The sequence below is a fragment of the Camelus ferus genome, chromosome 33 (assembly GCF_009834535.1).
Source record: "Camelus ferus isolate YT-003-E chromosome 33, BCGSAC_Cfer_1.0, whole genome shotgun sequence".
NCBI lineage: Eukaryota > Metazoa > Chordata > Mammalia > Artiodactyla > Camelidae > Camelus > Camelus ferus.
This window is the reverse complement of record NC_045728.1, coordinates 11,926,558-11,938,972: the sequence shown is the minus strand read 5'-3', so window position 1 is coordinate 11,938,972 and position 12,415 is coordinate 11,926,558. Positions and strand designations below refer to the sequence as shown.

The window sequence follows — 12,415 nt, the reverse complement described above, 5'->3', positions numbered from 1 at the left end:
TCTTTGAACAGCTCTGTTTAATGACTCACACTTACATTGGGTTGTATTTAGACCAGCATTTCCGGTGGTTGGCTCCACAGGACACTGGTCCCTTGGGGAAAAAGGGGTCCATTCTCACATAAGTTTGGGAAACATTTTTATACTATGCCTCTCTTCCTGGAGCATATTCATGTATATTAATGATACGAGAGGTATTTTCTTTAAATTTTTTTTGCAGGGGTAGCTAGGGGTTTATTTATTTATTTACTTTTTCAGTGGAGGTGCTGGGGATTGAACCCAGGACCTCGAGCATGCTAAGCATGCACTCTACCATTTGAGCTATACCCTCCCCTCCTTTTTAAAATTTTTTTCAAGAGGTTTTTAAAACTTTTTAAACAATCTGTTTTATTGTGTTTAGCTCACACTTTCTACACTTATTTGACTACAGAACCTCCTTCTCCTAACACTTCTATTACCATCCATGGCACATATGCTATTGAAACCGTGTGGTCAGCTCTTACAGAGGGCTTAGCTGCCAGGCTCTCTGAAACCTTGCTTTCCTCTTCCTCTCTGCCTCCTGGCAGGTACAGTCAGGCCCATCTGCCTGCCCTTCTCTGATGAAGTGCTCGCTCCAGCCACCCCAGTCTGGGTCATTGGATGGGGCTTTACGGAACAGGGTGGAGGTAAGTCCTGGGCTCAGGACCACAGGCCTGAGAGAACACTTCCCAGAGGTGATGGGAAGGAGGACCATCCTTTAGAAAAATCCATCTTGGAGGTCCAAGCACCATCATGCCAGGCAACCCAGAGAATTATCCTGGGCTGGGGGGGTAGAAGGCAAGAATGGGAATGCAAGTGTGTTTTCTGCCTCCAGGGAAGATGTCTGACACACTGCTGCAGGCATCCGTCCAGATCATTAACAGCACACGCTGCAATGCAGAGGATGCATACCAGGGGGAGGTCACCGAGAAGATGCTGTGTGCAGGCATCCTGGAGGGTAGCGTGGACACCTGCCAGGTGGGGCCTCCAAGGATCATGAGGGGATTATACAGCTAGGGATGTCTGTCCTGGAGATTCAGAGGCTCAATGCCCCACTTGAAGTCTTGCATATGGGGAGCACTCAATCTCTGACAAAGGGAGGAAGGTGGAGAGGGAGGGAAGGAAGGACTATAGTCAGATATACATATAAGAATGGATGGATGGACAGATATAGATACATAGATAGATACAATCAGAAAGATTTCAAGTGTGTATTTCACAGACACAGATGATGCTTCCCTCCCCACCCGCTCTCACCCGCCATCATGTGCAGAAGTCTGAGCCCTTAGAGGGCAGGAATCCCACGCCTGTTTTCTCTGTAACTGCCCTCAAACTGCTCAGCTACACTGGAGAAAGCCCACCTCATGCTGGATGAGCCCTGGTGCAGTGTCCCCTCACCCCACCCCTACTGGCCAACTCCTGAATCCCTTCTCATGTCCCCACCCAGAGGATCTTCTGAACCATTTTCATTAAAACTCCAAAACCCGATTCCCGCCCCCCTCCTAAGTCATGAAATTCCTTCACTCAAGAGGCATCTCTTAGTCATCTCTTGATGTCAGGTAAATGCTGGCCGTTGGGGACAGTGTCTTCCCTTGGGGAGCTCACAGTGGTGGGGGTGGGGGCTACATAAACAGGTAGTTCAGCTACAGTGGTACTGGGTTCTGAGGAGGAAGCCCCAGAGGCTGTAAGAGCTGGTAAGAAGGACATTCAAATAAGTGCCCTTTTTACTATCTGACATTTTCTAGTCAGGTTTGTTGTTTGCTTTTTTCCCCTTCCCTCCTTCTCCCTCCCTCCCTCCTTCTCTCTCTTTCTCTCTCTCCCTCCTCCCCTCCTTCTCTCTCTCTGTTCCATTTGATTCTAAGCTCCTCGAGGGCAGAGATCTTTCTTCTTTTCATTGCTTGAATCCCAGTTGTCTAGAACAGTGGCTGGCAGGAAACTGGCCCTCCTGAAGTGGTCAAATAAATTTGGGAAATACTAGGTTCAAAAGAGATAACCAGGCTTTCTTCCTGCAGGACCTCTTAGAGCCCTCACTGTGCTAGTGCGAGTTGTGAAGAGAGGGCTGACAGCACACCCACAACTCACTTGACCACAGACAGAACCCTCCTGCCCCAAAAGGGAAGGGCATTCCAGGCTGCAGGAACAGCATGAGCAGAGGGGTGAGGGTGGAAAAGCAGGGGGCGCTAGAGAGCAGGGGAACAGATGGGCCAGGAAGTGAGGGGAGGAAAGAGAAGCCCACCCCTCCATCTGACCCCTGCCTGCCCTCCCCAGCAGTCCCTGCTCTGGCCTCTCACAGGGTGACAGCGGTGGGCCTCTGATGTATCACTCTGACCAGTGGCAAGTGGTGGGCATCGTGAGCTGGGGCCATGGCTGTGGGGGCCCGAGTACTCCGGGAGTGTACACCAAGGTCACAGCCTATCTCAACTGGATCTACAATGTCAGGAAGGTGAGCATGTTTGCCCTAGCCATTGTGCCCTCCCTCCATTCCTCTCCCCTGAGGGTACCAAACCATCCTTAATGGCGCTGAGATACCCCTTAGCATCCCAAATAATCTTCCTGCCTAGCAAATGACAACCTGGGATTCCATCATTAAGAGCTGAAATTCCTTAGATCAGAGATTGCACTAAATGCACATCTCTTAGGGTATGGAACACACTCAGTTTGACCCTTCTCTATTCTCTGGCGGAATGAAACTATCAGACACTTTCCAGAGAACATATTCTTATAAGAGGGAGGGTGGAAAGGCTTATGAGATTTCCTGGCTCCTAGAGAGTAGAGAAACGAGCAAAGAGCTTCAAAAAAAGGAAGACTAATTTTGCATGCCACCATTTTGTCCAGTTTCAAAGCATCTGACTTCTTTGTTGGTCTCTTTGATTCTAGTCTGATCCATGATGCTGCTGCTCCCCTGCAGTGCTGAAAACTGCTCCCCCCAACCCTGCCCATGTGGGGGTCCCCCAGAAATCAGACACAGAGCAAGAGCCCCCTTGGGCACACCGTTCTGCCCACAGCCTCAGCATTTCTTGGTGCAACAAAGGACTTCATTTCCTGTAAGAGCCCCCACAGCCCACAGGCACGCAGGAGGAAGTCAGCAGCCCTGGCTCAGCTGCCCCGGATGCTCTCAGCATCAAAGGGGAAGAGACACAGCCCAATGAACAAGCCAGCCTCCAGGCCGAGGTCTCAGGAGGCATCACTAAGCCAAGAAGGAACTTTCTACTCTACTGAATAGAAATAGATGCCTTTCTGAGAGCCCAGATCACCACAGACTGGAGAGGAGGAGGAAGGGATCTGAGCCAGCACTCTCCCTCCCCACCCATCCCCAAGCCCACCCGAACAAGAAAGCCCTTATAATGTAAAGTGCGTTGTCCTACTGTTAGCACAACTACTGTTACTTGCTTTTGTTATTGTTACCTCAATGGCCACTGTTATTAAACTGGTATGTGAAGTCTTTGACATAGGCTGACTGGGCTATGAACCATGGCTCAGCTCTGAGCCAAGGTGATTGAACTATGACCTTTATTCTTTGGCCTGAGTAGGAAAAGTTCTTGGGGATACGACTGAGTCTCAAAGTGAAAGAAAAGAAGACATGGAGACCAGAGATGATGGATAAGGGCAACAGTGGGGAAGCCAGGGTCAGTAAGTCTCTTCTTCACAGGACCTGTCCCGTTGCCCTCCTCCCCTTCCTCCCTGCTGTGACATCAGCCATAGTCCAGAGAGAACCTATGACTGGGGAAGGAGAGGATTTGGGCACTCAAGGCCGACATTAAATCATGGTGCCCCCAAGTGGCTGGAAAGAGACATTGCGCCTTTAAATCCTTTAAATCCGCCTGGTGAAAACTGGATGTGGTTTTTAGCATTCATTTGAAAAAAATTGTTTACCACCTGCCAGGTATGGGTTCTGAGGATATAAGTATAAGTTCCCTCACTCAAAGTGGTCAGAAAAGTAAGCCCCGTGGACTTCTCCGGCAGCTGTATGGAAGCCCAAGTATTCTGAGGATCTTCTTGCTATAGTTAAGTCAAATCCTAGATAAAATATACTTGCTAATGGCTGACTAAGTTCTTAATAAATAATAGAAATCCTCAAAGGCCAAAAAATCAAAATAAAATAAAACAATGATCAGAACCATGAGTTGAAACTAAGGTGGAGCAACAGCTAACTTAAATCTTGGGTGGCCCCAGGGACAAAGAAGGCTTTCATGTAGATCAAAAGTAAATACAGACCTACTGCAGGTAAGGAAGCTGCACCTGGGATTCCCGCATGAAGCAGAGACAGCCAAAGGGGGGAAAATGTGGTCCCAGCTGGCAGATCTAATGGAGGAAAACAGCACAAGCCTAGAGCCTTAGGATTCCCAGACAGAGGTCCTCCAAATATGAGCTCACAATCAGAGGTCAGCCAAAATTTTAAAAAAGAAAAATCACCAAGGGGGGGGGGGGTTGGTCATCAAAAACAGAAATCGAACCTCATGACTTCAGATGTTAGAATTATCAGGTAATTATAATAATAACTAATAGAGTATTTCTGGGTGCTGGACACTATTTAAGTGCTTCATCATATTCTGATTCATTTAATACTCACATGAACCTATGAGATAGGTACTGTTCTCATCCCCATTTTATGGATAAGAAAACTAAGCCACAATGAGGTTAACCTTGCCTGAGGTTACCTACTGGTAAGCTGAACATGAGCATTCTGACTCCAGAGTTCATGCTATGAACTACCACGCTACAGGGCCTCCTATATGGTAAAATATTTAAATATATTAAAAATGGATTTTTTCCACATTAAAAAATTTTTTAATTGTGGTAAAATACACATAACATAAAATTTACCATCTTAACCACTTTTAAGTATACAGTTTAATGATTTTGACATTCATACTCTTAAGCAATCATAACCACCATTCACCTCCAGAATTGGTCTCACCTTGCCAAACCGGCACTCTGTACCTATGAAACAATAACCCCATTTCTCCCTCCCCCTGCCCAGCCTCTGGCAGCCACCATTCTACTTTCTGTCTCTATGAATTTGGCTACTTTAGGTACCTTAAATAAGTGGAATCATATATTTGCCTTTTTGTGCCTGGCTTACTTCACTTAATATAGTGTCTTTAAGGTTCATCCACAATGTAGCACGAATCAGAATTTCCTGCTTTTTTAATGATGAATAATATTCCATTATTTATACCACATTTTGTTCATCCATTCTTCCATCAAAAATTGGGTTGCTTCTGCCTTTTGGCTATTGTGAATAATGAACATGGTTGTACAAATATCTCTTCAAGACCCTGCTTTCAATTCTTCTGAGTATATGCCCAAAAGTGGAATTTCTGGATTATATGATAATTCTACTTTTAATTTTTTATTGTTTTCCATAATGGCTGCATCCTTTTACATTCCCATCAACAATGAATAAAGGATCCAATTTCTTTACATTCTCACCACACTTGTTATTGTCTGTTAAAAAATTAATATTTTAATAATCAAGCAATTATGACAGGCAGATTTGAAGAAGAACCAACCACACATAGCTCTTATAAATATAAAGAGTAATTATTAAAATGAAAAACTGAATGTTTGGGGTAAATAGCATTTAAGACATAGATTAAGAGAATTCATGAATTGGAAGGTAGATTGAAGAAGTTACTACATTTCAGTGGAAAGAGATAAGAACATTTGAAAATATGAAAACAAGGCTATGAACAATGGAGGCTAGAATGATAAGGCCTAATATATCTGGTCAGAGGCCCAGAGGAGGAGAATAGAAAGAATGGAAGAGAGACAATATCCCAAAACTTAATATCTGATATCCAGAACTAATTAAAGGCATAAATCCACAGATACAGCATATGCCACTGTAGTGTACACCCATACAACCAAGGGGAGAAAAATAAAATAGATCCTCATGCAGGCACATTATAGTGAATCTTCCTAACACCAAAGATGAAGAGAAACTCTGTAAAGCAGCTAGAGAGAAAAATTCAGACCATTTACAAAACCACATAAGTACCACAGTTAGACTAACAGCAGACTTCTCCACAGCAACAAAGGAGCCAGGAGACAAGGAAATTGTCTTCAGTGTGCAAAAATAATTATGGCCAATCAAGAATTATGAACCCTACAAAACTATCTTTCAAGGAAAAAAGGGCATTTTCAGAAGAACAAAAATTGAGAGTTTACTACCACAAAGCTTCTCAAAAAGAACATATAAAGTACGTACCTTAGGGAGAAGGAAAATGATACTAAAAGGAAAAACAGACGCAAAAAGGAATAGTAAATGATGCGATTGGTAAAAATGTAGACAAATCTAAACAAACTTTGTCAAAATAAAATAACAATAGCATCTATTTTGTTACTGTTATTCAGTTAAATTTTAAATGTCTAATTAAAATACAGAATAACAACAGCAGTATGTAAGTCAGAAGGGGCTAGTTGGAGTTAAAATATTCTAAACTTCTTAAGTTTTTCAAGAGAGAGGTTTAACTATTGATTAAAGTTATGTTACATAAAGTGTATTTACTATATTTTAAGTGGTCAAAAGAGTAATCATCAAAAAAATGGATGTAAGTGTTTAACTTCAAAACAAGGAAAACAAATAGATTAAGGAAAAACAAACAAAAATCAAACACTCTCAAAAGAAGAAGGAGGAGGAGGAGAGGTAAAAGTAAGGAAAGCACAGAAAATAGAACAAATAGAATGTACAAAATAGGATGCTAAAGACAAAAATATCAGACTTCCCATAAATGTTAAACTCACCAACTAATACACAGAGATAACAGAATGGATTAAATCAATCTACATGTCATTTAGAAAAGACACACCCAGAATGTTAGGTTACAGACCAAACTAAAAAGATGAAAAAAATATATAGAAAGTAAACACTTCACCAAATCTAAGCTGAGGATGCTGTAAAATATATTTTTTAAAATAGCAATTTAGGACAATGAATATGAATATATATATATATATATATATATATATATATATATATATATATATGTTCATGTATAACTGAAAAATTGTGCTCTACACTAGAATTTGACACAACATTGTAAAATGACTATTACTCAATAAAAAAATGTAAAAAATAAAATAAAATAGGGATTTAGGATAAACAGAGTCACTACATAATCATAAAAGCTTCAATTTACCAGGAAGATACAGTTAAGTTAAAACTTGTAAACAAAGAGAAGAAAACAGGAATGAAAAAAAGCAAACCCTTCACCACTACTGGAGTTGCTATCACATCAAGTCTTTATTCTGAAATGATACTTAAAGAGAAAAAAATTAAGTAGTATTCTGCTTTGCTGTAGAAATCTACTTCCAGGTATAACCAGATAACTTGAGATGGTGAGGGAAAGCTCTTCTCTACAGAAGAATATAGCTAATCGATACAGATGAATGATAGAAAATCACTTTTAGCAACTTCTAATGAGATAGTTGATTTAAGCAAGGATCATCAACGGATGCGAAAACCATTAAGTGAAAGGTTGATGGAGAACAAGATACCTGCAGAATGCCCAAGTGTCACCTCCACAGATTCCTTGCTAATCACAAGAGGAAAACCTAACTTTAAAATCAAGGGATTAGGCTGGCATCACCCACCCACTGACAGTGGATAATCAGATACCATGTGCCTCCCAATGTGGAGATGCAGTACACCTCATGCTGTGTCACCAAAAGGCAACTCATCAAAAATGCTTAACCCAAACCTTTACATCTTATTTCCAGCTCATAGGAAATATAAAAATTAGAGGAATAAGTTAGATGACACCATTTGGAAGCTAATTACAAATCCAGAAGGTGGGACATTCTACTACACAGATGAGCCAATCTCTTCAATAAGTCAATGTCATGAATGACATAACAACCAAAACACAGGATGTGGACCTTGATTGGATCCTGACTTGAACCAATTAGCAGCAAAAGGCATTTGAGTGAAGGGGTAGCTGGGGAAGGATGAATATGATCTGGGTATTGAATGATAACAAGGAATTGTTAATTCCATTATGGCATCATACTTAAGGAAAATATCCTTAATTTTTAGAGATGCATATAGAAGTATGTGGGGTAAAATGACAAAAAGTTGTTAACTCAGGGAAGAAGAAAAAACAGTTGAAATAAATATGGCAAAATATCAACAAGTGCAAAATCTAGGTGATAGATATGTATTATTCTTTCTAGTTTTCTGTATATCTGAAATTTTTCTCAGTAAATGGTTCTTTTTTAACTTATATAAGCACAATATAAAAATAGCCTTAAAAACAGATAGAACTGTAAGGAGATATTGATAAATCCACCATCACAGAGCAAACTTTCAGCGCACTTCTCTCAATTATTGTTAGGTCAAACAGGTAAAATATTAGTAAAGTATAGACAATTAAACAATATAATTAGTCTGCTTGATTAATAGATGTGTGTAGAACCTTGCACTCAATGCTCAGAAAATGAGCATCCTTCTCAAGCACATTTGCTTAAAAAAAAAAATTAACTCCATACTAGTCCACAAAGTAAGTCTCAACCCATTTCAAAAGCATATGAGCACCCACCACACCTAGTTTTGTGTTCCAATCAATTTCCACTCAGTTTTGCCTGCATCCCCCATTCTCTCACCTCTAGGATGTAGGCTGTGACCTGGCTTCCTGCCCTGGGTAGGCCTAGCTCTGGCGCCTTTCATTTCCCTGGTTCTAAAACCCTGGCAACTGCTGCCATCTCTTCTCCTAACACCACATTGGTGCCTTTGGGGCTGGGCTTTGGCTGGGGTGGTCTTCATCGTACCCACCAGCACCCAGAGCCAGAAGACTGTACCCACAGGACTCTGCTCCCCCAGGGCTGCCTGGAAAGGCTGAGTAACAAAACATGGAAATCATTGTCTATGGGATAAATGCTGAATAATGGAAAACAGGAGACAAAGGAGTCAGCAAATAAATTATTCTACCTTCTTCCCCAGGATGAAACTATTCAGAGAAGCCCTGGTTCCCCAGAGACAGTCCCCGTGATTCAGCAACCAGCTGCGTGTTTCTTGTGGCGCTGTGGTCAGCTTAGTAACACGTCACCTTGTGCTTGCTTTCTCTCTTTCCCTGCCTCATGGCCCTTTCCCCCTAACGCTGTTTCCCTGGGATTGAACCCCACAATATAGAGTTAAGATTAAGTTTAGCATGGACAAGTTAAAGTTTTCTAAGAAACCAGGTCTAAGATTAAGTTCTCCGATTGCAATGCTATTAAGTTATGAGACAACAGCAAACAAAAATTTTTAAGTATAACATGCATATGTGATAACAGCACTTCTATATAATTCACAGGTCAAAGCAGAAATTATAAAGAAAAATTTACTTAAAATAGAATGATAATGAAAACTATATAATACATATTATATACCTAAGACATACGGACATATACATAGAATGTTTTAGGGTGACATTCAGCAGCTAACCTGAAACGGCTTGGGCTCTTTTCCATCTGGATTTATGTAGAGATGAGCCAACCTTTGCACTCGACACTCAATGTGTTAAGTGGTTCCACCGGCAAGATCAAGCGGGAGCCAGAAAGTTGTAAGATGACCAGCACGGAGACGCTCACAGCTGACTCTCATCATCTCTGGAAGAGGGAGGGTGCAGTGAGAAGGTTGGTGGGCGAGAAGATCTGCTCCCTTTCCACAAGGATGGAAGGGAGCTGAATCCCAGGAAAGTAAGCCTGATGCCAGAGCACAGGCTTGACAATTCCAGCTCCGGTCCAGAGCTACCTCTGCTGCAGAAAAGCATGTGACAGCTCAGTGTTACAGCTCAGTGTGACAGCAACCTGGATCTGGGTGAGAGACCAAGCAGCACTCGGAGAGTTGAAGAACTCAGGTTTATTACACCAGCAGGCCCAAAGAAGTTAACATTCCAAGCTCTGAACCCCAGCTGTAGGTTTACATAGGCTTTTATAGGCTACCAGTCTAGACTTTGCAACATTTTGTAACACCATATGCAAATAAGGTATTACAAAGGTGACTAATCAGGAACAAGCTTTGTAGAAATGGACCGATCAGGAGTGAAAGAAATGGACCAATCAGGAGTGAGGGAAGTGGACCAATCAGGAGTGAGAGAAATAACCAATCAGGAGTGAGCTGCATGCAAATGAAGCACTACAAATGGACCAATCAGGAGTTAGCTCAGGGAATCAACCGAATTTTAAGGGTAAGTTCCACTTTCCTAGCAGTAAGCTGTTTTAGAGGCATAAAGTGAGATAAAGCCACTGGGCCAGGGAACTGGATGGTGCTGGCTGTGCCTGGGGGTCCTGCTGGTCTTTTTTTATGGGGCTTCTCACCTCATCTCCACAAGAAAGTCCCCACCTAAAAGCAAGCCGTTACAGGGACCACGATGGAGCCCTGCGTGCAAACTTGGGCCAGGAACTCGAAGAGGCACAGGGAGAAGGTGGAGAGGACACAGCCCGGCCCATGAGCGTGATAGGGACGCTCAGGAGAGATTTTAGGATGAAGTGGGAAACACTGTAACACAGGTGTGCGCAAATACCAGGGAAACTGATGTCTGAAATTAAGCTGGAGGCTGCATAGGCGGTCCGCATTCCAGGGGGCGGTCCCAGCTAGAGGCAACAGCAAATACAAAGCAAGCGGGTCAGAAGAAGCCCTGTGTTCAAAAAACAGTGCGAAAGAGAAGGGGAAAACAGGAAGGTGAAAGGAGAGATGTGGGTGACATTGTAGTGAAGGAAAAAGAATCCGTCCCGGCCTTAGAAGCAAGCACAACTTGACTCAAAGTTCTGTGTGTTTATTATGAGTGTACTACATAGTTATAAAAATTCCAACAACACTCAAGGTATAGAGAGTTAGAGTTCCACCTTCAATTCGCAACCCAGTCCCCAATCTCTTGCTCCACATCCTCTGCAAACTTACCAGCATTTATTCCCACTTGATCTCCTTTGCCTATCACAGTGGCAGAGGGTTGACCCCCTGTCTCAAACCAGTCTTCCCACCTGGCCTCTGGGGTCCAACCCCTCAGGTCTACTCAAAGGACTCTTACCTGTCAGCCTTTCCCTCCCCACTGTCTCCTCCCCACCTGCATTTAACCCCGCTTTTATTTCGTCCATCTTAAGAAGAAAACCATCCATCCTTCTTCCTACCAAAGCCAATGCCTTTTCCACCCTTCAAAGCCAAGTTGCTTGAAATTGTAACCTCATGTGCTGGTGCTGACTCTTCCACACCCTGGAATCCAGCTCCTGCTGCCTCTCCCTCCTGGCCATCCCACTCCACTGTGCTGGGATCACTGAGGTCACCAATAAACTCTGTAAGAACTGATCCTCAACGTGGCAATGGCCACCCTGTTCTTAACACTTCTTGCTACCTTGACCTCAATGACATGACTTGGCCTTGCCCTTGGGCTCTCCCTCATGGCATCCTTCAAGGGCTGCTGTTCCTCCAACCAGCCCCTGAGTGTCAGAGCCCAGGATTCCTTTCCCCATGGTCTGAACAGATCACTGTCTCTTAGGTTCTAGACCCTTATTTACAACTGGCTAGTATTCTGGTAACCTAGAGGCAGACTCAATACTTTCATAAGTGGACTTACCATCTCCTCCTCACCCTCAATACCCTCTGCTCCCCTCAGTTCCTTTTCAAGGCAAGCTCATCTCTAAGAACCCACTTATCTCCAGGAGGAACTTAGAAGCCATCTTGGCACCTTCTTCTCCCAGCCCCTTAAACATCGAGCTCTATGTATTCTACTCCTTCAGTTATCTCCACTCTTGCACTGCTAGCCATCCCCCTTCTACCTTCATCTCTTGTCTGGGCAACCACATCAGCCCCACCACGCTCACCGTCTCCTGTCTCGCCTTCTCCAACCCAGTCCTGTCTCTCCCCTGCTAAAATCTTCCAATGGCTCCCCATTGTCCACAAAATAAAATGTGAACCTTCTGGCCCTGCCTGATCTGGGTCCTGCCTACCCTGCCTGCTGCCCTCCCTCCCTGTCTCCATTCCCCACCACACCACTGTGGCTTCAGCCGCAGCGGAGCCTCTTGCAGCTGTCTGAACACTCGTCATCTCATAGGATGCTCTGCATTCGCCAAAACACATTTCACTTTCTCCTGGAAACCCAGCAACTACGTTTCCCAGCCTCCCTCGGGGGGAGCATGTGCGCAGAATGACGTGGTCCTCTTCCAGTCCTGGCTCATCTAACGTCCAACTCACCATCTTCATTCTCACCATCCCCATCCACCAGCTGCGTGGGAAGGGCTTCGAGGACCCAGAGGAGCAGAGCCACAAAGTATGATGCAGCGCCTCTGAGCAAGATGTGAAGAGTGGCCTGCACGTGAGACCCACAAGTGAGAAGCAAACTTTCATCGCATTAAAAAAAACTTTTCTATTTCAGTCACAGGAAACTATAGGCTCCCTAGGAGTATAGTCTACATATAGCCTTTT

The 12,415-nt window shown here is 43.5% G+C and overlaps 1 protein-coding gene across 7 annotated transcripts in view; it reads left to right on the top strand.

The window, feature by feature from the left end:
- TMPRSS4 (transmembrane serine protease 4) overlaps positions 1-3,803 on the top strand; it is a 30,273-nt gene extending 26,470 nt beyond the window's left edge. For 5 of the 7 annotated variants that reach the window (XM_032472346.1, XM_032472345.1, XM_014551161.2 and 2 more), the window contains 4 exons: positions 564-662; positions 851-993; positions 2,309-2,458; positions 2,893-3,803. In XM_032472346.1, the coding sequence (XP_032328237.1) occupies positions 564-662; positions 851-993; positions 2,309-2,458; positions 2,893-2,904 (404 nt within the window). In that variant the 3' untranslated portion in view covers positions 2,905-3,803. Of the gene's footprint in view, positions 1-563; positions 663-850; positions 994-2,283; positions 2,459-2,892 lie in introns of those variants that run through there. The other 2 variants (XM_032472349.1, XM_032472348.1) reach the window with 2 other exon arrangements.
- Positions 3,804-12,415: the final 8,612 nt, after the last annotated feature.